Source organism: Crinia signifera, chromosome 1 (assembly GCF_055691185.1).
Source record: "Crinia signifera chromosome 1, ASM5569118v1, whole genome shotgun sequence".
NCBI lineage: Eukaryota > Metazoa > Chordata > Amphibia > Anura > Myobatrachidae > Crinia > Crinia signifera.
Window position 1 is genome coordinate 111851282 of NC_139217.1, and position 25622 is coordinate 111876903.

Genomic DNA, 25622 nt, shown 5'->3' on the forward strand with positions numbered 1-25622 from the left:
GCTTCACGTATGTGTTCAGCCAACAGTGTAAGGGTTCCTGCGTCAGGATTTCTTCGTAAAACCTTAGCAATCTAAAAGACCCTTATGGCTTTGTTGACCCAGCATCCTACATGAGCAGGGTGCTGTAATACCCCAGCAGTGGGGTGGCCAATCCTGGTATTGAGATTGGTGGGATCCTGGGATTTGGCCGCTAAAATGCCAGGATTTCAATCCCGGGATTGGAGTTTCCAATCCCGGGATTAGACCGCGCACATGAGCAGTCTAATGCAGAGCAGCGGCTAACTGGGTGCTCAGACGCTGCCTGCTTCTTCTGTCCCCGGTGGTAGTACGGCTCTGTGCAGCGTGACTAGGTCAGGTCATGCTGTACCGGCCACACAGCCCGCTTCACCGCCTGTTCGGCTCCCCTGGATTTACCGCCCACCCACTCGTCTGTCGGGCTGGCACCTGTCTTCACTGCCCACCCGCACATGTAAGTAAATATGTGGGGCATTTTTATTCGGGTAGCCAATGCCAGGATCCGGCATTTTTCCAATCCCGAATTCCGGGATTGAAAAAACCCCGGGATTGGCATCCATACCCAGCAGCCTTATAGATGGATTTAAGAGTAATTTCCAGTTTTCTGTCAGAAGAGTCATGAAGAGAGGAGGCGCCTGGGACAGCATGCACTGTCTTTTCTTAGACAGGTGCCAGACTGATGGGTCCACCATTGGAGGAGTCTCAGACCATTTTATACGGTCAGCAGGAAAGGGATAAGTAGACAAAAGCCCGCAAGAGGCTTGGAATTTCTTATCTGGGTGGAGCCAAGCCTTTTGTAAATGATCATCCAATTCCTCAGAAGGAGGAAAAGAGGATGTCTGCTTATGCCTTTTACCAAAAAATTAAGCATGAGGTGGGGCATGATCCTCCACATTCACATTTAGGGCTATCTTAACCATCTCAATTAAATCCTCCAACCCCTGAGAAACCTGTTCAGGTTCTTCAGGCTCTGCCTCATCGCCTGGGTCTACAAATTCACCCTCGCTCTAACGCTGGCATTTTCCTGTATAATCTGAGGAAACGGTCTCTTTTTCTGTTACAGAGGAGGGGAGCCTGAGATGTGGCCGACTCTGGTGCAAGAGCTTTACTAAGGCACAGCAGAGGTTAAATCAGCTTGCTGAGATTGAGAGTTGTCTCTGTCTCTCTGGAAAGCAGTTAGTTTAGAGTACCGTTGTGACCTAACATCAGTGAACTGTGAAGCCGGGGCAGGGGCATCCCTTTGGGATAATAACAAAGGTGATCTGCTGCCCATTTGTCACAGAGCAGAGTCCCCAGGTGTAACCTTAGTTGCACACTTCTTGCAAAAAAACTTTTTGGAGCTTCCTCCTGCCATGATATATACTCTACAAACATACAAGAGTAGGTACAGGTAAACCAGAGCTAGAATCACTGGACAGCAGAGACAGTATGAAGAGAGGAGCTGCCACAGGCCACCAACAGCACTATGGTATATAACATAGGAGCCTAATGGCCTAATTTGCATACAGCCTAAACTGTCCCACCATGCTCTAAACCTCACTTTCTGAACTCACAGAACCTGGGGAAACCTTACAGCAGGTTTCAGGCATCAAGAGGCTTGATAAAACGCTGTATCTGTGTTCAGGAGCATACTGGAGCCTCCAGCAAAGTGCAGAGGCGCCAAATTAGTGTTACAATTGCCACCAAAGCCGCGTGAGTGCTGGGGAAACACCGAAGCCGCTGTAAGCAAACCGCGCAGTAAGCTCCACCCCTCCCAGAAGCTCCATCTCCTTTAATAGTGCCAAAGTTATAAAAAAAAAACCAGCTGTTTATCCACCTTTAATGCAGGACCTGCACTCACAACTGCTCAACACATGCAGCGGTGGCCGTTTCATCTCCAGAGGCAGTAGCCTCTGCAGCCGGGGACCCGGGCGTGAGCTGCACGCAGCTGCCCCCCGGCAGCTCCATCGTTGCAGGCAGGTGGTGGTGGACACTACTTGCCGGTCCTCATGCTGTAGGAAAATCTTCTGCAGCTTGTAGTCTAACTAATGACATAGCTCTTAGGAGGAAACCAAAAGCATGACCAGCTCCCTCAGAGCACAAGCTAAGACTGCCTGGGAGGGGAAGCAGAAGGGGAGGAGCTGGCCACACTCATTTAAATTTAAGTTGCCCATACTCCCTGTAGTCGCCCTTCTCCAGTGTAACCTAGTGGATGAAGGAGAAAGTTTGTTACTAACAAATGTAGAAGTAAAATATTAAAGTAAATTGTGTTTATAGGTTATCATTAGGTACATACTGTATATGTGGTAAGGGATAAAGATTCACTTCTGATTGTCCACATATTTTATAACTGGTAGCCATCAGCACAGGTTTTTCCTAATTACATTATATATAAACAATTAAAATTGGTCCTGGACCACCAATCCAGGGCACCCCTGTAAGTGACCTGAGGCACCCCAGGGTGTCGCTGCACATAGTTTGGAAACCATTGGTCTATCCTTCCAGCTAGGAAATGGATTGCTGGGTTTATTCATTAACTGATTAAGCTAAATGTAACGCTTCAGGAAACAGAAGATTGCTTACTTTCTTCTTGAGGCTTATATAATTTGAATGCTTCTGTGGTCATTTGTGGGGCTGGCATTCGTTTGCCCAGCAGGCAGCGTTAGCCCCCTCGCTTAGCGAACCAAGTTGAATCAGGCCCAAAGCTAATTTCTTGGAAGAAAGCCTCCAATCAGAAACCCCTTGTACTAACTATTTGTCACCGATGCTGAACAGTCTAAAAAAGTTCTTATCTAGATGAGAAGGATATAGATTTTGGTATTCTCTTCCCCCAAGTTCTTCCTTCTTACAAACAAGCTCTACGTACATGACAAGCAGACTCAAAGTCAACTGAGGCACCTGAAGCTCTTCCTTTCAATAGGAATGTTCTGTTTCGGCGCAAATAGTTGCCACGGTGGCAATTTCTGAAGACCGCTTTACTCCCTTCAGCAGAGCCAAAGCTTTCCATTCTTCCTCAAGGAATGTCCAGAGGTCCACCTTCCCCTAGATTTCAAGGTTAGTCTACAAAGGGTTAGAAGTCCAGACTCAGATAGTCATAGTCATAGTCTGCCCACCATCAGATGCCCAATTCAGCAGATAGCGAAGCGGATGACAGTACAGTCCCTCACTTGGGACTGCGCAGCATTGGAGGCCGTCTTATGCTCTTTGACAAGGCCTGGAAGCAAAAAACTGTAGTTACCTGGGTAAGAAATGTAATATGCAAAGTGTGCTCATTAACATTAAATTAGTGTTCGCCAACACAGTACTTTTCATAAGGACTTCCTGTCAATCTCAGCAAGGGAGTCTGTCAGGATCACCAGAATCTTCTCTGATTTGCAGTGCAGGCGGATTATTTCCAGTTTGGATCATAAATATTTGGTCTTTCCATGTCTCATGTATTCTTAAAATTAAGGTCTTTGATAGTGACTGACCTTCAACTGTGGGTGATCCGTATCCTTCCATATTTCAATGACCTAATTTTGGCTCAGCAACCATACACCTTCCAGGATCATCTACTGCTATCTCTGGAGGTTCTGAAGTCTAAGATACATACCCACTAGGAGTTTTTGCCCAGTTTTTATACCAAGCATTGATGTGAAAATCGCTGTCTGATAAATCGCTAAGTGCATACACACACACAAGGCCACTGGAAAGTAGTTAATTCGTCCTGTAAAACAGGCCAACGGACTTCAGCGATGATGCTGAGCGCGCATCGGTGCTCATTGCCCGGTCATACACAAAGGATGCTTTATTTGGGAGCTCTGTTGGATTACAAATTTCAACAGGTATTTATTCCCAGATCTTTAGCTTATGCAGTCAAAATCTAGATAGATCACTGGCATTTGCATAAATAACACAGTGGTTAGTACAGATCGCTCAGCACACATCAGTCTATGTGTATGGGCGATTTGGCTAACCGGGAAATTGTCTACACTACATCGCTTAGCAAACACACGGGGGCGATTACCACTGCCGGGCTCCCCCAGGCAGTTTCTTTTTCATCAGCGACCATCTCTGGTCGCTGATGAACAGGAGAAACTGAGCAATATATTGCTCAGCCATATATTGCTCAGCAATATATGGCTGAGCAATATATCTCCCCCGTGTGTACACAGCATAAGTGTGTTTACGGGGCTTAAGGCTGTCCTCTGCACATACTTTCATACCTTTTTACAGATTTAACACCTTCACCTCTACATATGCGAGTTTTGGGAGTCGGGTTTTAAATACAGCACTGCTTTGTTCCCTCCATTAGGGGAACATCTTTGCGATGATTCCAGTGTCCCCCCAAAGGAGAGAGTGTAAATGGGATTTTGTTCTTACCTGTAAAATCCTTTTGTACAAGTTTATGGGGGACACTGGACATCTGCCCCTATGCCCCTGGCTGATTGAGTGTTTTTTTTTTTGTACCGCACTATACACCAGTTCAGGTTGTGCAGGTGTGCTGTATGATTCTCCTCACTTACGTTGGGCTTGTCAAGTTTACTGGCTGCTGTAGGGGGAGAGAAGTAGGAGCCTGTGTGGTCTTTAATTAAGTTAATATTTTGGTGCCCCGGACTCCTCCTGTTCTACTCAACCCAGTATTCCAGTGTCCACCATGACTCAGAAAATACTTTAACAAGTAATAACTAAAACACAAATTTTTCGCTTTCCAATCCCTTTGACGCCAAGGTAAAAAGGTAGGGAACTAATGGTAAAGACTTCAGTTAAATGTTATGTACTCTAAATATGCATCAGCCAGAATTTATCTAGAACATATAAGCTTGAATTCTAGAATAAAAGGGAGTTTAAGTGTAATGTAAAGTTAGAAGGATCCTGCTTGAATAAAAGTTAGTTGATTTTTGGTGCTTCCTAGAAAGATTCTACCTTCTGCTTTCATCCACATCCTAGTTAACTTGCTTTGGTCAAGGCATCTTTTAGACCGTGAACATGGAATGAACGAACAAATATTGCAAGATGACACAGCTAGATTGTTTCTTGGATGAATCGCACTAAGAGATGCCCATAAATGCATCAGGGGGTAATGCAAATAATGAAGAACTTTCTAAAAAGCACCAAGAGACTTAACATAAACTTTTACTCCAGACTCCCCGTTTGACTCTTGATACTGGAGGCCTCCCTATTCCCCCCCTTTTTTCTCACTCCCTCAGTCCCCCTTCCCTACATTTTCTCACACCTCTTCTTTATTGCTTAATATGTTGAAATAAGCTGTTTGCATCCATTCCTCAACAGGGCAACATAATTTTTTTTTTTTTACTCCAGAAGCAGCTAGAAGATCCTTGAATGCATTGCTAGAAACGCAAAAGGTCTGGAAAACCTAGGGGTGGGATTGAGAAGATTGAGGAGCTTGAATGAGTCAATTGTACTAGACTTTACTCTAGATATTATTAAGGATTTACGGTACTTGTGTAGTTTCACGTTGTCAGTATGGCACCGTGTGTCTGAGTCCCCTTGCGGGGTTCGCTTCGCTCGCCCATGCTGCGGGCTCGGTGGCTCGCTACGCTCGCCACGCTATTTAAAATCAACTTCATGCCAACATGGATAGTGGAGGTATGAACTATCCATGTTGGCATGGAGTTAAGTTACTTTTTTTTAACATAGTTTGTGGCGAGCGTAGAACCCGGAAGTAGCACGGCGCCACACTAGTACCGGATTTACTGTTGCGAAGGGAGCTTTTTTATGCATACACTTGTTGGCAAGCAAACTTGTTGAATTTAGGACTTGTACGGGAAGTGCATATTCCATCCCTCCAGGGGATATCCAAGACGTAAAGAACAGGGTCACTTAAATTTAAGTTCTAAGATCATCATTACTACAGTTGACATCATCCCAAAACTAAACAATCTTTGGACAGAACCCTCCACCACACACCTGGAGAAAAAAAAACTATAAATGTGTGCAGAAATAGTGCAACACATATTACAGACAGTGACATCATTCTCTTCAATCTAAAGAACCAGGTTCAATTGTTAATACACCAAATAAGTCTAATTTACTAGGCATAGGATTGAAGATCTAAAGTGTATACATTGTTGGGCCACTCCTATGTACACAAATTATTTGAAATAGAGACAACACACGGATGTATTATAAATTATCTTCTTTTATTATGTAGCGTTCCAGTAATGTATACTTGCCCAATGAAAGGTTCTAGACAAATGATCCCCTTGTGATACCCTCCTCAGTAGGCCATTATGAAAGGCATATTACACTCCTCTACAAGTTTACAATATCAGAGTCTTGGGAAAGCAGTCAAGATCCTTAAAGTGCATTGCTGTTTATATGACAGAAGATAGGACACACGTTGTGGATTTAGGTAAATTGCTGCATCCACTGTATTATCCTTGCAAACAAAAGGATGCAGAAAACTGCAATAGGGAAGGGGGAACAAAGTTCATTCAGAGATCATGAATTTACAATGAATGTAAAAGGGAGACATTCAGTTGTAAAGTGGGGTCTCAATGCAACCCCATACACTCAGCAAGTCTGGCTAGGACACTTCATTTCAGTTTCTATTTTACATGTTGAATGTTTCAGCATAGAAAAAAAAAAGGATACACTCGTCATAAAAAGTAGTATTTTATACAGTGCCCAACGGAATGATTCGAATAAAATCCATTAAATCTACCCTGTATATGGACCTTCAAAGTTCATTAATGCACTTAAATGTAAAGTGCGACTTCTTTCCACTTGATACTTGAAGTTTTGCCTCTTCTTGGGGTATTTATGTACATACACATTTCCACGCTTAGCAGGACTATAAGCCCGTGTGGTCATAACAAAGCCTGACAAACACAATCCCCAAAGTAAATTATTATGAAACATGATTTTTAATTAAAGTAAGAAAAAAACACATCATCCTATAGCAATATATTTCTCAATACTGCACTGTGGTCATGCCGGAAGTACTCGTATTGCTGTGTATTGTGGGAGTGCTATGTATTCAAACACTTGGAGGTTTGAATGCATTGGTCAACAGTCTGTCTGCAGAGATGAGTGCTGGATGGGTGTTTGGGGAACATACGGCATCTCTACTAGTCCCAGTATGGCCGGCCTTTTCCCTTAGGAGTAAAGGGGATTTTGACCATCAGAGCATTGTGTCAGAACATACAGTGACTCCGATATCATCTCAAAGCAGAGAGTTTACTGCATCTTTGCTTTATTGCAAGTGTCTACCTATTGCAGTTTACTCCTACAAAGAGTCACATCCCAAGATTAGTGATTTGTAAAACGAATCGCTCCTTTGTTTCGCACAAGGGTTGAAGGGTAGCATTGCTGGTTCTTCGGAAGGATGTCTGCCCTGCCCTGAAGCAATGAGAGATAGAATGTGCAGGAAATGGAAAGCTTAAACAAAAGTGTAGTACATCTATTAGGGAAACGGTTCCGAATACAAAAATGGGTAAACAATGACGACTTAAGGAACCACAGAAAACAATATATAGAGATAAGGATATGATGGGGCATTAACATGTCACTGTAATGTACATAGGCACTAAATGGATTGTAGCTACTACAAACCCTAAAGCAACCTGTGGAACCCCAGTATCCTGTCATGGAATGCATTTCGCTAGCCTGGCCACTGTAAGACAATAAGAAAGTACAATAAAATACAGCACATTACACATCGCGTGCTCCCAGGCTGCTCATGTATAACACGGACCGAGCAGGCTTCCAGACACTTGTGTCCCTCATCTGCAGGGACGTGGCAAGGTAGATCAGAAGTCAGGATTTATTGGTAAATTCAATAAAGGACATTCTTCTTTAAGCCCTTTACACTGCTACATGGCCTGCAATATGTATTTACCATCTGACTGGACTGGATATATTTCATACGGGACAAGCAGGTAAACAGCGCATACAGAAACCAGAACAAAACATTCTCTTTTCTAAAATTAAAAAAGAAAATGAAACCGAAAAAAAACAAAAAAATACATAGTGCAAAAAATCTCACACAATTCATATAAAAAGTTCAGTTGGCACCGAAGGTGATAGTCTGTTTTTGTGAGAGGGTACAATGCAATGCCCGCTGCATACTGTTAACATCTCTGAACAAAGTTCTTTGGAAATATTCCCGTTTTTCCATGGAGCTCTCCGCTCATCCATTCATTATCAACTGGCTCCAGTGCAGAGATCATATCCCCAGCCTGTCAGGGAAGCAAGGAGACTTACTTACACATGGGATTCTCTTACAAGGCTTTACAAATCATAAACACACCTTTCTACCGACCAATAAAAGACACAACGGACCAAAAAAAATAAATAAAACAATGAGAGAAGTAATGGATCCGATGAGATGCAGAAGGGATTGCAGTATTGGCAGTCATCGGTCTGTGACCTTATACAAATGCGATCACAAATGCCTTCCCTTTGTATATCCATACGGCTAAAAGCACAAGGACTGAGATGCCCACTTTCATCTGGTACATCACCAGAGGTCAATGAACAAAAGGAAGTGGATTACACAATAACTATTTTAGGTTGAGCTGCATTCTAGAAAATACCGTAAATGTAAGTTCGTCCTCATTCTCCCCACAGAAGTCATAAAGAGCCCTGGCCTTGGCTGGCTTTCCTCCCTGAGATGGCCACGCCGTTGGTCCTGCAACACAGACACCGAGATCACCATGTGGACTTAAAGAAACCTTTAGCTTGTTGCATGTGCTATCTGCCACCACACTTTAGCTTATAGTATAACAGCATCCCAGCTATTGTATTAATGTGTTTGTTATATGCCTCACCGTTAGTGGACCTGCTTCCTTGCGGATACTCTGAAAAAACTATGTACCCGGGCAAACAAAATGTTTGTATAGTTTGCTCTATACAACAAACTGATCAGTGTTAAACCTGCACTTGCTATACGTCATGTCCTAATCCCCACCCAGCCTACATTACATGTGCACATGCTGAAATGCATACATTTTACAGACACTTGGGTAGTTCCAAGTCCCAGCTTATCGCTCTGATAGATCTAGAAGGGAGTCCATATTATACACATTCAAAGTGGGTACAGACCTCAGACTGAGAAAGCCTACTAGTCGGGACTACTGCAGGAAGAAAATCAGTCTTCAGATTTGCATAGAGGGATCTAATACAGGGAAATAATTAAAGGGCTTTACCATTTATGCAATGCAGCTTGGGTGATGGAAAAATATTTGGAAAGTGTTTTAAATTTTTTTAATTTTATTTTTTATTTTACCATCCCAATTGTAGGTCCACTTGCAAATGTAAACTTAACGGACATAATACATGAAATATTTTCAATATACACCCATCAGCCATAACAAGAAAACCACTGACAGGTAAAGTGAATACATGGATTTTCTTTCTATAATGCAATGGGGTGGGGTCAATTATGCAGTAAGTGAACACTTCATTTTTGAAGGTGAAAGCAGGTATAATGGGAAAGTGTAAAGACCTGTGCGAAATTGAAAAGGGCAACAGTGTAATGGCTAGACATCTGGGCCAGAGCACCTTCAGAAAGGCAAGTCGTGTCCCTGGTATGCAGTGGTTAGTGCCTACCAACAGTGGTCCAAGGAAAGACAACCAGAGAACCTGTTTAAGGGTCATGGGTGCCCAGTGAGTCGTTAATTTGCATGGGGAGCAAAGGGTAAGACCTTCTGGTCCGATCCCACAGCTACTCCCAAGAGCTACTGTAGCACAGATAGTTCAAAAAGCTAATGCTGGCTATAACACAAAGATGCCCAAACACTCAGGGGTAGATTTATTAAGCTCGGTGAAGTGATAAAGTATCTGGTTTTTATCACCGCCCAATCAGCTCCTACCTGTCATTTTTAAAACCAAGCCTGTAAATTCACAGTTAGGAGCTGATTGGCCGGTGATAAAAATCAGACACTTTATCACTTCAGGAACTTAATAAATCTGCCCCTCCGTGCATTGCAGCTTGATGTGTATGGGGCTCAGTAGCCCCAGGCCGATCACAGTACCTATGCTGACCGCTGTCCATTACCGGAAGTGCCTACAATAAGGGTGTGAGAAATGGATCATGAAGCAATGGAAGAAGGTGGCCTGCTCTGATGAATGACATTTTCTAGTACATCATGTGGACAGGCGGGGGCTTGTGCATCATTTACTTGGAGAAGAGCTGGCACCAGGATGCACTATGGGAAGAAGCTAAGACAGTGTTACGCTTTGGGTAAAGATCTGCTTTTATGTGGATGTTACTTTAACACGCAATACCTCCCATAACATTGATGCAGACCAACTACACCCATTCCTGGCAACAGTGTACCATTATAGCAGTGGCCTCTTGCAGCAGGATAACGTGCCCTGTTCAGGATTGGCTTGATGAACATAACAAAAAGTTCAAGGCGTTAACTTGGCCACCAAATCCCCCAGATCTCAATCTGATCAAGCATCTGTGCTGGACAAACAAGTTAGTGAAAGGATCTTGGTACCAGATACCACAGTACACCTTCAGACGTCTTGTGGAGTCCATGATGTTTTGGGGTACAGCCGTTTTGTTGCCAAAAGGGGCTCTTACAATATTGGGCAGGTACATTTAATGTTTTGGCTGATGGATGTTTATTTACTAAACAATAGGCCAGATTCAGCAAAGCAAAAAAGCAAGTAATTTTGTGTCTGGAGCAAACCATGTTGCTATGCAAGGGGTGCAAATACATTTATATAGTTTCTGTGCAGGGTAAATACTGGCTGCTTTTGCATGTAGCCCACCGACGTTAGGCAGCTTTATTTTTACACAGCAATTTAGATATCAGTTTGAACACACTCCACCCATCTAATCTATATGCACAGGCACAAGCTACATCTTTCCCACCTGCATTGCAACATGGGTTTGCCCATTTGGGTGCTTTTTTGCTTTGCTAACAAAGCTGAAATCAGAGCTAATACGCATTTCTCATGTGGCTGTATGGCCAAAAATTCATGTTATAGTCATAATGTAAAAACTGGCAATCACGTCTTACTGTGATATGTGGATGGGTAAAACATACATAATAACAATCAGTTGCTGGTAAAATTAAACCGTAAGGATTTAACACAAGAATCTCCATCCATCGTAAATGTGGCAGGGTGATTTCAGGGGGATTCATCACAGGCTTTGACATTTTAAAATCGTAACACACACACCTGAGCAGAGCTGTACAAACGCAGCTGGCAGAATCCCTTCTCTGCCATTCAGTCGCCCTTTGTACCACTCCAGGTCCAGGTGTTCTATAATCAGGATCTTGTCTCCTTTTCTAAAGGGCAGGTCATCTTGTGCTTCTGCAGCAAAGTCATACAGTGCTTCGCCCCATTCCCCAGACTGGCGGCTCTGCTGTGAAGTAACAAGACGACGGAGACATGAGTAGCTTGGGAATGGAAAAGCACTTTCTTCATTAAACCTACTGTCTGTATGCTTGGCTGATAAGGCTGTCGCAGATACAATAGTCGTCAGGTTTATTTTAACTCATGGTTACATTTACTAATGCTTCACAAAATTAGAAGAGATGACGTTGCCCATAGCAACCAATTCTGTACATCATTTCTCTATCGCATCCTAGAAATGATACTTAAATTCTCCTTTGAATGTAATGGCTTTTGTGTAGAACACGTGTTATAAACCCTAAATACACCTTATGGGAATGTTTGTGCCACATAGTACTCATAGGTTATTGGATCATTCTGCTGTACACATGTATTGCATATCAAGTACAAGTTCTTTCTGTTTAATGCATAAAAGCAATGTACCTGTGCCGATGATCCAGATAATTTATTCTTCTGTGAATCCCGGGATTCTAGCCCTATGGACAGAGAAAGAGAAAGTCACTCGAGGCAATGTCACAGCAACCAGCCCACCATGAGTGCCATGACTGGCGGCTACTGCTGCCGCTGCTATGAGCACATTCAATAATACAGGTCACATGAGCAACCAAATTTTTTGGGGGGAGGTGTTGATTTATGATTTGAACTAGAAACAGATTGTATATTATAATAAGTAATAATGTTATACCTGGAGTTTTGTTTGCCAAGTCTTCCAAAATTTCCACAAAATTGATTGGAAAGATCCCGATCCGCCCTTTCAGCTCCCCCTTAGCCCATTCCTCGTTAATGTATTCTCTCAGGATGATTGTGTCGCCTTCGCTGAAGCTCAGCTCGTCTTTCTGATCACCTATAAATTCAAAACGTGCCACACATCGCGGGCCCCTGGGGGAAAGCAGTCATACATTCAGGGCAGTCTCGCTCACATGTATCTTGCAATTCTGTATCGTCTATATATAAAGGAGGATATTGTGCTGCTTTATAGGGTTTGTAATTACAAGATAGAAAGAGAACATCACACAATATAGTCTCCTGGGATGTGGAGAAATTCCAGCAGTATCATCATATAGTGGATAAATAGTAATGTGTCAGAAAATAAGTATACAGCCAATATCTGTAAGTAAAAGAAAGAAGCACAGTCTATGCCTGTGTAGCATTTCTCCCACCCATTTCCCAGCTATGCCACTCACAATGGTGATTGATGCCATGAAGTAAGGGAAGGGTGTTGGACAAGAAGGATGGGGAAGGGGGCACTAGAGATAGGGTAGGGTCTCAAACATTACCACTACCAATGTAATTCTATGAATATGAATACAGCTCTCTACAGCCCGGCTATAGTACTGTACATGCTTACTTCATAGTAGATGCTGAGGAGTTTCTCTTCGGATTCACTTTCTCTGGAATATCAACCTAAATACATATAGAGGTAGTATCATTCATATGCCCCATTCTACACATAATGGCCCCCAATGGGCCATGCATTGCATTGGCAAACATGTTACAATCAAATCAATATATATATATATATATATATATATATATGACGAGAAAGAGCAGGCGGCACTCCAAGGATTTTTCGAAAAAGTGTAATCAAAACAGTGGGATAAGACATCAACGTCTTATCCCACCTATTATTTCACCTTGACAAAGGGGCGTTCGGGCCCCGAAACGTTGATGTCTTATCCCACTATTTTGAAAAATCCTTGGAGTGCCGCCTGCTCGTCCTCGTCTTCTAACTTATTGTTGTGGAAGGCACCGAGGTGTTTGCCTATTGGGGAGAGTGCCAGACCGCCTACAGAACACATACATACATATACACATTATATATATATATATGCACACACACACATTATATATACATATATATGTATATGTGTATATATATATATATATATATTTATTATCAATGCCCTGTCTGCATTGTAACGTTGGTAACAACAGAGGCTTGTGTCCGTTTCATTCTTTCCGAGTGCCGCCGCCTACCATGTTGATATATATATATATATATATATATATGTATAGGTCTAGTGTCTGTGTGACTCTGAAACACTGCCATCTGTTGGCAGCAAGTGAAACTACATCTACTAACTTTCCAAGTTAGCATTAGCTGTAAGCGGGCTTACTAGTAAATAATAACTGATGTGTGTGCACATCATACGATGTGTCAAATGTCACCACCCTTATAACACTGAGCACCTATGCAGGGAATTTTCCCATGTAGCTGTCTAATGCATAAGGGTATCACTTGCTGTATGGGCTTATCAAGTCATTAACCAATGTTGCCAGCAACATCTGCTGTAATATAGATCAACATTTTAACCCCTTCCCGCCCGCGGACGTACCTGTACGTCACGGCAGCGGGGTAGTTCGCGCACCTTGCCGTACAGGTACGTCCCCGCTGTGTCATGTCGCCTTGTCAAGTGACAAGGCGACATAGTATAGATGGCTGCTGTCATCAACAGCAGCCGATCGTGTCAGTGCGCCCGCGGACCAATCAAAATGGTCCCGCCCCGCCGATCGCTGTGATTGGTCAGTCAGTCCTGACTACACCAATCACAGCCTTTCTATTGTAAAAGGGGTGTTTTGCTTCTCTTCCCGGGCTCTAACCCTCTCACTGTGTTAGAGCCTTGGAAGGAGAAGCTGTGTCAGAGCTGTGTCAGAGTTTAGGCTGTGTAAAATTGCGCTGATCACCACAATACCCCTGCCTATATCACCCTCCCTGTGGTCATCTGTGCTGGGATCACCCTCCCTGTGGTCATCTGTGCTGTGATCACCCTCCCTGTGGTCATCTGTGCTGGGATCACCCTCCCTGTGGTCATCTGTGCTGTGATCACCCTCCCTGTAGTCACCACCTAATTTTGTGTGTTGTGATCCGTATAATTTTTCTGTACCTTATCCGTACACCATAATTTTTCGGTGCATTTGTACCCCATCATTTTTTATGTGCGTTACTCGTACCCCATAATTTTTCTGCGCATTTGTACCCCATAATTTTTTTCAGTGCATTTGTACCCCATAATTTTTTCTGTGCGTTATTCGTACCCCATAATTTTTCGGTGCATTTGTACCCCATAATTTTTTCTGTGCGTTATTCGTACCCCATAATTTTTCGGTGCATTTGTACCCCATAATTTTTTCTGTGCGTTACTTGTACCCCATAATTTTTCGGTGCATTTGTACCCCATAATTTTTTCTGTGCGTTACTTGTACACCATAATTTTTCAGTGCATTTGTACCCCATAATTTTTCAGTGCATTTGCACATTGTCAGTGCTACAAAACCCCACACGTGTTGAAGCACCTCATAAATACATACACCAATAAAACTATGGCCCAACGAACATATACTGCCGAGGAGGCATACGCGTTTCTGGCCTCTGAAACGGAGTCTGCTAGCGAGGATGAGACAAATTTCCGTTTGTCATCCTCTTCATCATCTAGTGACTCTGATGAACCCCCGAGGAGGCAACGCAGGACTCCCACTGCAGTAGTCGAGTCCTCTGACCCCATATGGACAACCTCTGAAAACTACGTACCCCAGGTCCCTGAGTTCACAGGGAATCCAGGAATACAATTTAATTCAGCAGGGTTCAGAGAGCTGGACTTTTTTAAAAAAAATTTTAGTGATGATTTAGTTGATCTAATGGTCACCCAGACTAATGTTTATGCCCAACAATTTATTGAGCAAAACCCCACCTCTAATTATGCCCAGCCCCGCAAGTGGACCCCTGTACATAAAAATGAAATGGTTATATTTTGGGGCCTTGTACTGTGCATGGGGCTAGTGAAGAAGCCCACGATTAGGTCCTACTGGAGCACAGACATCTTATACAATACACCAATGTTCCGTGTGGCTATGTCAAGGACCCGCTTCGAAGCGATCCTTAGGTTTCTCCATTATAGGGATAATGCACAGTGCCCACCCCGGGATGACCCCAATTATGACCGGTTATATAAACTTAGACCCCTAATAGACCATTTTAGTACCAAGTTTGCCCAGGCATACATCCCCGAGAAGCACATTTCAATAGATGAGTCCCTGGTACATTTCAAAGGGAGGCTCCAATTCCGCCAGTACCTGCCAAGTAAGAGGGCAAGGTATGGCGTGAAGATGTACAAGCTGTGTGAGAGTACATCAGGGTACACACACAAATTTAGGATATATGAAGGTAGAGACACAAAAATAGACCCCCCACAATGCCCCCCCTTACTCGGAATTAGTGGGAAGATAGTGTGGGATTTGGTGCACCCACTGCTGGACCAGGGATACCACCTGTACCTGGATAATTTCTATACCAGCGTCCCACTATTCAAAAGCCTCGCTTCCAGAAGTACTGTGGCATGCGGCACTGCACGTAAAAATAATAGAAGCCTCCCTAGGTCGCTGCTTGGGCAAACACTTAGAAGGGGCGAGAGCAGGGCATTATGCAGCGACAATGTACTGTGTGTCAAGTATAGGGACAAGAGAAATGTCCTTATCTTGACAACAGTGCATGGCCATAGCATGGGGGGGGGTCGACCTGTCAGATCAAGTGCTGAAGCCTTACAGTGCTATGAGAAAACAAGGTTCTGGTATAAAAAATTAGCTGTACACATAGTACAAATGGCACTGTACAACGCATTTGTACTACATCGATGTGCAGGCCAAAGGGGGACATTCCTGGAGTACCAAGAGGCAGTAATAAAGGCCCTTATTTTTGGCAACCAGGAACCCTTCTGAAGCCTGCTGTCTGCCCAAATAGCGTTTTACAACCATATATGGGGTATTGCCATACTCAGGAGAAATTGTGTAACAAATTTTGGGGTGCTTTTTCTACTATTGCCCTTTGTGGAAGTATAAAATTATGGGGTGAATCTACAAATTAATGGAAAAAATGACATTTTTCATTTTCACGTATCGATGCCTAACAATTTGACAAAACACCAGTGGGGTCAAAGTACTCACTATACCCATAGATGAATTCCCTGAGGGGTGTAGTTTGCAAAATGGGGTCACTTGTGGGGGGTTCCACTGTATTGGTGCTTCGGGGGTCTTGCTAATGCGACATAGCACCCACCATTCATTCCACCAGAATCTGTGCTGCAAAATCCAAATATCACTCCTTCCCTTCTGAGTCCTGCCATGCACCCAAATGGTATTTTTTGGTCACATATGAGGCATTGCCGTACTCGGGAGAAATTGCGGCACAGATTTTGGGGTGCTTTGTCTCCTTCATTCCTTGTGAAAATGAAAAATTTTGAGCCAGAACTTCATTTTTGTGTAAAAAAATGTAATTTTGCATTTTCACAGCCCAGTTGTACCAAAATTGGTGAAACCCCTGGGGGTTTGAAATGTACACTATACCCCTAGATAAATTCCCTGAGGGGTGTAGTTTGCAAAATGGGGTCACTTGTGGGGGAGGTTCCTAACTTTTAGCATCTTATGGTGCCTAGAAACCTACATGGTGCATAAAAAATAATATCATAAAAAGGAGGCTCCAAAATCAAGTAGGTGCTCCTTCTATTATGAAGCCTGTGGTTTGGTCAACGTGCACACTAGGGCCACATATAGGATATTTATGAAAACAAAAGAATTGGGGGAATCAATTTTTAGTCACATTTCTCTAGTAAAATCTACTGTGTTCCTTAGAAAAATGTATTAAAATTGAAAATCTGCTAAAAAAATGACATTTTTAAATTTCACCTACACTTTGTTTTAATTCCTGTGAAACACCTAAAGGGTTAACAAACTTCCAAAATGCTGTTTTGAATACTGTGAGGGGTGCAGTTTTTGAAATGGCATCATTTATGGGGGTGTCTCACATACAAGTCCCTCAAAGTCACATCAGAACTGAACTGGTCCCTAAAAAAATCAGTGTTTGAAATTTTCTTGAGAATTTGCTATTTATATTTTAAGCCTCCTAGTGTCCAAAAAAATTAAAAGGAGGCTGAAATAATGATGGCAACATAAAGTAGACATATGGTCTTTGTTAGTTATTAACTATTTTGAGTGGTATGATTATTTGTCTCACAAGCAGAAAATTTAACATTTTGCAAAATTTTCAGTTTTTTTTCCAAATTTTGGTATTTTTCACAAAAAAACACAGACTGTATCGACCAAAATTTGCCACTAACTCACGAGAAAACAATCTCAAAATCAGTTGGATAAGTAAAAGCATTAGAAAGTTATTCCCACATAAATTGACACATGTCTGATTTGAAAAATAGGGCTGCGTCCTTTGGGCCCAAATAGGCCGCGTCCTTAAGGGGTTAAAGATACTAGCAGAAAGAGATGTAATACAGTTGCACGCGTTCATGGGCACCTATGCCCACTCACCTTCCCCCTTCCAAAAAAAGAGAGTTACTTGGGTGACTGCAATCAGAAACAATAGCCATAGGGACATGGGACACATGTGCCCAATTAGGAAACACTACAGTTATAATTATAGAGCGTAAGAAGGCTACAGGAAACGTTTCTATGGTTACAGGAAGGTACACAAGAAAAGCAGAGGCTTCATACACTGCGGAACCTGAATATTGGAAATACCCATAATTGCTATAGTGGAGGACTTTTTTTTTTTCTTTTCAGATTTAGACCATAAGGGTGAGATGTATTAAACCTTCTATTGAGTGTGAAAGTGGAGAAGTTGCCCAGCGCTTCTAGCAGGTACATTCTATAAAATGACAGGTGCTATGGGCAGCTACTCCACTATGTAGAAGGTTTGATAAAATTCCCACTTACTGTATGCTTCTAAAAAAATGACTATGAAAACTGCATACTGTATATTTAGGATCTGCTTGACCCTTCATATACATTATTCAGAGACTTTTGATAGACACTCCTATATAGATACACAGATGTTTCCATACACATCTAGCCTCCTTTCGTGTTAACCAGCTCTTCTACGCACACCATGCAATGGCGGGACTTGGTAGCGCTGGGTGTCTTTTTTTTGTGACCTTTTCCAAGTAGCGGCTTATTTGCATAACGGATCAAACAGGATGCACAAGCAGCTGATTGAAATGATATGTGGCATGGCTATGATCAGTGTGTGACTATGGCTGTATCTGCATATGAAATGCTAATGTACACTGTTTTCCTGGAAAACACTAATGTTCCGTTTCTTATGCAGATACAGCAGCAGTTTTGCAAATAAAGCGCTACTTCCCGGAAAATGTTGCAAAAAAGACGCTCAGTGCTACAAAGTCACATGGAGCTCACACGTTATGTATTACACAACTTGTATTGCATGGAGGATAGATGGATGTGGACATATCTGTACAGCCATATAAAAACCTAAATGTTCCATATTGGGTTTTTTTTACACTATGTAACTTTGTAGTTTCTATCTGTTCTCCAGCAAGGGAGACTATGTTCCGATAAGCTTATTGTTTCCATTGCCAAGCATGAGTTTGTATAATCTCATGTGTAATTGACAGGATATAGATGCCTTAATTATCAAATCACTACTAAGCACTGAAAATCTATGTGGGGCGGCCCTTGTTTGGGTGCGGCACACTTGGATGCTTCAGTTTGAAATGTACCAGTAACTACAACACATTTCCACTGAACTGTACAATATGGCACCTTGAATGGAATGTAAATGGGAAGGACATGCACACACTGCCCTCTAAGCTGTCCTACTTAGTAAATATGTATACCAAAAAAATATTGACTATCATGAAATAAGAGCTTATAACCAGGGGCCTAACTAGATATTCGTAGCCCCATGGCAAGGGTTTGTAAGGGCCCCCAATTTAACAACTAATGGTAACAGATGTATGTACAACATATTACTTAGACAGTAAAGATGGGCCCCCTTCAGTTCTGGGCCCCATAGCAGCATCCCTTGCATCTATGGTAGTTACACCCTTGCTTATAACCAGGCAATGAAAATGATAAAATTAGGCAAATGGGTGGAGAGGCGACGGGAGGAGGCAATCTTTACTGTTGTTCCTAGGCACGTTCTCAACCCTAAATACACCCCTGGTTGTTGGGACTATGATCCTTTGTGCATCTCTAGCTGTGTAAGTGTATCTGCATGCATGCAGCCTGTGTTCACCCATATGATGGACTGATTCATGCTGTCCGTAGGGGATGTGAATGTCCTACATATATTCTTGAAAAATAACAGCTTGTCACTGTTGTCGCCGCCTGCCCTGTGCCGAGATACAGAGACAAACTACTGATTATACACAGAAACTGTACAATAATCCGGGAGCCAAGGCAGAGTTACTTCTTCACTGTACAGATGTATTTACATACCATTATTCTGACATGATTGGTAGGAAATATGCCGCTGTTTCCATGACATTTCCCTCTGTACCACTCATTGTCTACCTTTTCCAGCAGGTACACAATCTCCCCTGAGCTCAGGCTGAGGTCATCTCCGTGTTCTGAAAAGAACCATTGACAGAATCACTATGTTAGTGCAGAAGATAGAATAACACAGTCATAACTGTATAATAATGTCATTTGTCTGCCCATGGACAAGCTACAATAATAATATATAATACTAACACTGCAGAAAACTAAATTACCGGGTGAAGGAGTTCTACTCGGTAATTTCGTGAAAAACACGGGTCCTTTTTCTGAGTGAAAGGGCACACCCGGATTGTAAATCCCGTGTCTCCGACCCTGGAATTGACCAGGGGCAAGGACACAAGATTTAAGACCCGGGTTGACACTTTCAAGCAGAAGAAATACCAGTGTTATTAAGCAAATTACCGGGTAGAAATTTTCAACGCAGTAATTTGTTGTTCTGTGTGAAGGGGGCGGTCAGGCTGCTCTCTGTCAAATGACCCGGCATTTGAAATGCCCTGTATTTGCTGGGATTTTCAGACTTTTCTGTCTGAAAGGGGTATTATAGCAAGACTTTTGAAGAGTCAGCCCATTCATCTTGATCGAACTTTCTTCTAAATCAGATTCCTATTCAATGTGGAATGGGTCCCTTTTTTAGCGCCAGAGATGGGAGTAGGACATTATAGGGATTGGAGAGAAGACATATGAAAGAATTAGCATATATACAGAGATAATGTAACTCAGAGACAGAATTGTATCATAGGCGAGACTCCCAAGGTATTGGTAGAACTGTAGTATCCCCAGGAGGTTTCAACAAGTTGTCAGATGGAGGAAAGATTTCAGCAGATAGACGGTTCAGGAGAAAAAACACAGGTTTTTGAACAGATCAGGGAGGGGAGCGGGGTTACCCCACAGTGGGTTATCTGGAGATGAAGTTTGGGATAAATTGCCCTTTTTGCTACAACATGAACATATAGCCACCCGGGGCCAATGGTGTGATGGTAGCCAAAGTGGGAATAAACTGTCCAAACCCTGGTGACTTGTCGTGAATACATTGCACACTGAGCTAACCTGGCTGAATAAGAATTCACAGAATGAACACTAGATGGCTCCAGTGATTCTTTTCAGAAGACTTCAAGCAGATGTATACAATTAAAGGACCTGCATTCTAGGTGACACCTATAATTTACATAATAGAGCTAAACATGAAGGAATAGCACCCTTTAAAACTTTCTGGCAACTTTTTAAAGGTTTTGGTCTCCTTATGCTAAAATGGTGTATATGGCCAATCATCATATCATTATAAGTCCTCATCAGTATTTAAATCTTCCCTTTGTACTTTAAGAATCATGAAAAAGATAATACGCCAACATTAGTTTATTAAAAATATGTAACATGTACTTTTGTTACTAATGCTGCTGATTGAGGACTGTAAATCACTAGATCTGACCACCTCTACATGTAAGCAGCCGTTTTATTGAAATAATAATTAAGATGATACAGCCCTTTCTTGCATCCATTTTTCATGACCGTATACAAATGCACCACTGACACCTAGCAACAAAGAGCCAGTCACCACCAGGCATACAGGATGTACATAGAATAATGACAATGCACCTGTCTAAAATCTCTGTCATATTGTACTGTTCTTGTCCTTGAGGGTCTGACCAGCAGTGGGGTTGGGATAATTTGGTCTACAGCATGATGGTCGACAGTCATTAGGTCGTCACCATTAGGTCGACTTAGGAAAAGGTCGACATGGTTATAGGTCGAAAGGTCATTAGTTCGACAATGTCTAGGTCGACAGTCAAAAGGTGGACATGGAGGTTTTTCACTGTTTTTTTACCTGAATGTCAACACAGTCGACATGGACACAGTTTAAAGTGCACCACAATGCTCGCTACTCTCGCAATGAGTCAGGTACGGAGCCTCGCTACACTCGGCACACTCATTTATTCTCCCACCACGCCTTAGTGGATGGTAGGGCATGAAATACCGCCTGTCAGCACATGTCGGCTCAAAAAACAGTGAAAAACCCCATGTCGACCTTTTGAATGTCACCCTATACACTGACGAACTAATGACCTGTTGAACTAACAACCTGTCAAACTAATGACCTTTCGACCTAGAACCATGTCGACCTTTTCCCATGCTGACCTAGACCCATTGTGTGATTCTCTATTCTTTTTTGTCAGTTTTAATGTGCCTGTAAAACTCTTTGCACACAAGTAAATTTCACTTGCCTTGTGTTTTATACACAACATTATACTTGAATATAAATTGATTACATTTTGCTTTGTTATTTTTGCTAAGTGCACTTTATTATATGGCTATTTACCATCATTTATTTTATTGCATGCAATTATGTTAAATTTGACTTTGAAATTAATCCCCTTCATGTGACATAGAACCCGTGCTGTACTCGCCATTCATGTGGTGCACTTTGACAACAATAAAGGTGCCCATACACGTTACAATTATTGTATACAATATTGGATACAATATCACATCTCATCGCATATCGGTTTTGCGATGAGATCAGATGAGATGAGATCTAGTACAAAAAGTATGTGCAGCACATACTTTTTGTACTAGATCTCATCTCACCTGATCTCATCGCATAACCGATATTCAATGAGATGCGATATTGTATACAATAATTGTACCATTTTTACAGAACATTTAAAAAAAAAAAAAAAAGGACAAAAGAAATGACTTAGGAGAAACCTGTTACATGGTAGCCCAACCATACTGAGTTCATTAAAGGATTTAAAGGGACATGTCAATGCATGCAAGTACAGCAACTACGAAAAAAATCTATACACATTAGAACATGATTTTATATATATGTGAAGGGAGGGGAACCATCCTATATTAGGTGGCAGGACAAGTTAGAGTAATTTTGTGTATGGAGTAGCACTAATAAGGATAGAGTATGCAGACGACTGCCTTACCTCCAGTGAAGTCATGCAGTACCAGCGCATGAGGTGTATGGCTGTCTTCCATTCTCTGGGGAAAATCCTTTAAGCCAAGAAAGAGGAATTATGTTAAACGTTAACAACAATTTGACAATGTTATGAAGATGTAAATAATCTACACAACCGTAGTGGACTGTGAGGCTGGGTGTAGTTAAAAGAATGTGATTAATACATGGAAATTATGGGTGAGATTTAATAGGATGAGAGATTCAGAAAATGAGAGATTTGGGAAGAAATCTCCAGTTTTTTTAAAGCGGCAATCATTTACACTGCAAAATCAAACTAGTTTTGCAGTGTAAATGATTGCCGCTTTAAAAACAACAACAACAAAAAAAACCCTGGAGATTTCTTCCCAAATCTCTCACTTTCTGAATCTCTCATCCTATTAAATCTCACCCTTTGTATCATAAGGTCATGTATTATTATGGCCCTGTCCAACGCCACACTTGATGCCAATGCTATATTGAGGCAAAGGTGCTGGAGACAGCTGCAGTTCCCTCAAACCAACCCAATATCCTTTATCAGCAACACTGTAGCCAAAAACGGATATACAGTATGGGTGGCACCAAGCACGAATCCTCTCTGTAGCCTAGGGCAGTGGTTCTCAACCTCGGTCCTCAAGGACCCCCAACAGCTCACATTTTCCAGGTCTCCACACAGAATTACAAGTGAATTAATTATCTCCACCTATGGATCTTTTATAATGTGTCAGTGAATAATGAGTGCACCTGCTGGGTGACCTGGAAAACTGTTGGGGGTCCTTAAGGACCAAGGTTGAGAACCACTGGCCTAGGGAGAAATAAGGGTTTCCCAAGTAAACCACAACATATAGGGGGGGGGATTCAATCCCGACCAAATTTTTTTGCCAGATGAAAAATCTTTTTTGTAAAAAGGGGAACGGTAATGATCCATAGAAATGTCAATGACACCATAGGCCAGTGGTTCCTAAACTGTACGCACTTACGGAACACTTATAGGGGTGCCTTGGGTTGGTCGTCCAGGACCAATTCAAATTATTTATGATCAATTATTTTTGGACAAAACCAGTGTTGGTGGCTGCCAATCATAATATGTGTACAATCAGAACCAAATCCTGCCCTTTACCACATAACTGAACCTAAGAAGCACATATAAACACAATCTACTTAATTTGATATATTTTTTGGGGGCCTAGGGGTGCCTTGGAAAAATTCTGATACACTAGGGTGCCGTGATTAGAAAAAGATTGGGAACCCCTGCCATAGGCTGTGACTAAACAGTCCCTTACTCCTCATATGGAAGAGCTAGTTAGGAATAGAAAAGCCAACGATTGCCTAAAAGCATGATTTGCACTGGTGATGATTTGTGCGCTAATACATTTGTTTGTCAAAAACAATATGGGCCTTATTCTAGTTCACTCTTAGAGGCAAATTCCTTCTTAGCTGGACAAAACCATGTGCACTGCAGGGGGGGGGGGCAGATGTAACATGTGCAGAGAGATTTAGCTTTGTGTGAGTTATTTTGTTTCTGTGTAGGGTAAATACTGGCTGCTTTATTTTTACACTGCAATATAGATCTCACTTTGAAGAAAACCCCCACCCAAATCTAATTCTCTCTGCACATGTTACATCTGCCCCACCTGCAGTGCACATGGTTTTGTCCAGCTAAGAAGGAATTTGCCTCTAAGAGTGAACTACAATAAGGCCCCATGTAACACCTCTGAATCACTCATTTTTCCTGAGTGTATAAGAGCTGTGACCCGCTGGGTTAAGAGGTCTTTCTGAAAAAGCTATTCTATATGAAAAGATAGGGATTGCTTATTTGCAGCTTATAGTGTCATTGACATTTCTGTGGTCCTTACCATTCCCCTCTCAGAAGCATATACCTCATTTTCTAGATTTGTAATAAGACGATTTGGAGATAGAGTGGTGGAGAAGAAAGAGAGGGAGTGGGACTTTCTCCAATGTTGTTATGTGGTGTGAGAACATTTTGGGGATTGCTGGTCAATCTAGAGTCAGCCTGGGCAGGGGATTGGACCATGGAAGATGGATAGTAACGGCTGGGACAACAGTTTCAAGGGTAATAAAGGGTGGATATAGGGCTAAGAAGCCAGTTGGGGAAAGGAGGAAAAGTGTAAGGGTCAATAACAAAATAGAGGGTACTCTTTACCTAGATGGGCGCCCGTCGCGGGCATCGCGGGTACATTTATGTCTGGCCGCGACGCGACCGACGCGATGCCCGCGATTTCCCATTGAAACCAATGTTAAACATGGAAATCGTGTCGGTCGCGTCGCGGCCGGCTATAAATGTACCCGCGATGCCCGCGACGCGATGCTCACGATTTCCCATAGGAATCAATGTTAAAACGCACGATGGACCCGATTTGACTGTTAAATGGCTCAATCCACCCGATTTGGCCATAGGAATCAATGTTAAATGGGCCACAGAGCCCATTAACCCTTAAATGTCCCCCCAAATTTTTAACGCCACCCCACGATCCACGCCAACCCGAAGCGTGGCGAGCGCAGCGAGCCCGCGAGGGGCGGCGGTACGCGTCCTCCGACCTTTTCATGCCCTACTATCCACTAGGGCGTGGTGTGAGAATATAATAGTGTGGCGAGCGTAGCGAGCCACCGAGCCCGAAGCGTGGCGAGCGCAGCGAGCCCCGCGAGGGGACGCGGATACCTTCACAGTTATGCGCGTCCCCTCGCGGGCTTCACAGGTGTCCGTGGCGAGGCGGACACCTGTGAAGCCCGCGAGGGGACGCGTCTACCTGTGAAGGTATCCGCGTCCGCTCGCCACGCTTCGGGCTCGGTGGCTCGCTGCGCTCGCCACACTATTATATTATCACACCACGCCCTAGTGGATAGTAGGGCATGAAAAGGTCGGAGGACGCGTACCGCCGCCCCTCGTGGGCTCGCTGCGCTCGCCACGCTTCGGGTTGGCATGGATCGTGGGGTGGCGTTAAAAATTTGGGGGGACATGTAAGGGTTAATTTGGCCTATTTGGCCCCAAATCGGGTCCATTGAGCCATTTAACAGTAAAATCGCGGTCAATCAGCCGTTTTAACATTGTTCC

General features: G+C 42.8%; 1 protein-coding gene across 3 annotated transcripts in view; it reads right to left on the bottom strand.

Moving 5' to 3' along the window:
- Positions 1-6118: 6118 nt before the first annotated feature.
- The window catches only part of SH3D19 (SH3 domain containing 19), a 79007-nt gene continuing 59503 nt past the window's right edge, over positions 6119-25622 (bottom strand). For 2 of the 3 annotated variants that reach the window (XM_083171560.1, XM_083171566.1), the window contains exons 14-21: positions 22542-22608; positions 19552-19682; positions 12662-12717; positions 11999-12192; positions 11737-11789; positions 11137-11323; positions 8535-8629; positions 6119-8177 (exon numbers count right to left, since the gene is read on the bottom strand). In XM_083171560.1, coding sequence (XP_083027686.1) covers positions 8070-8177; positions 8535-8629; positions 11137-11323; positions 11737-11789; positions 11999-12192; positions 12662-12717; positions 19552-19682; positions 22542-22608 — 891 coding nt within the window. In that variant the 3' untranslated portion in view covers positions 6119-8069. Of the gene's footprint in view, positions 8178-8534; positions 8630-9042; positions 9116-11136; positions 11324-11736; positions 11790-11998; positions 12193-12661; positions 12718-19551; positions 19683-22541; positions 22609-25622 lie in introns of all 3 variants that reach the window. The other variant, XR_014470226.1, reaches the window with a different exon arrangement.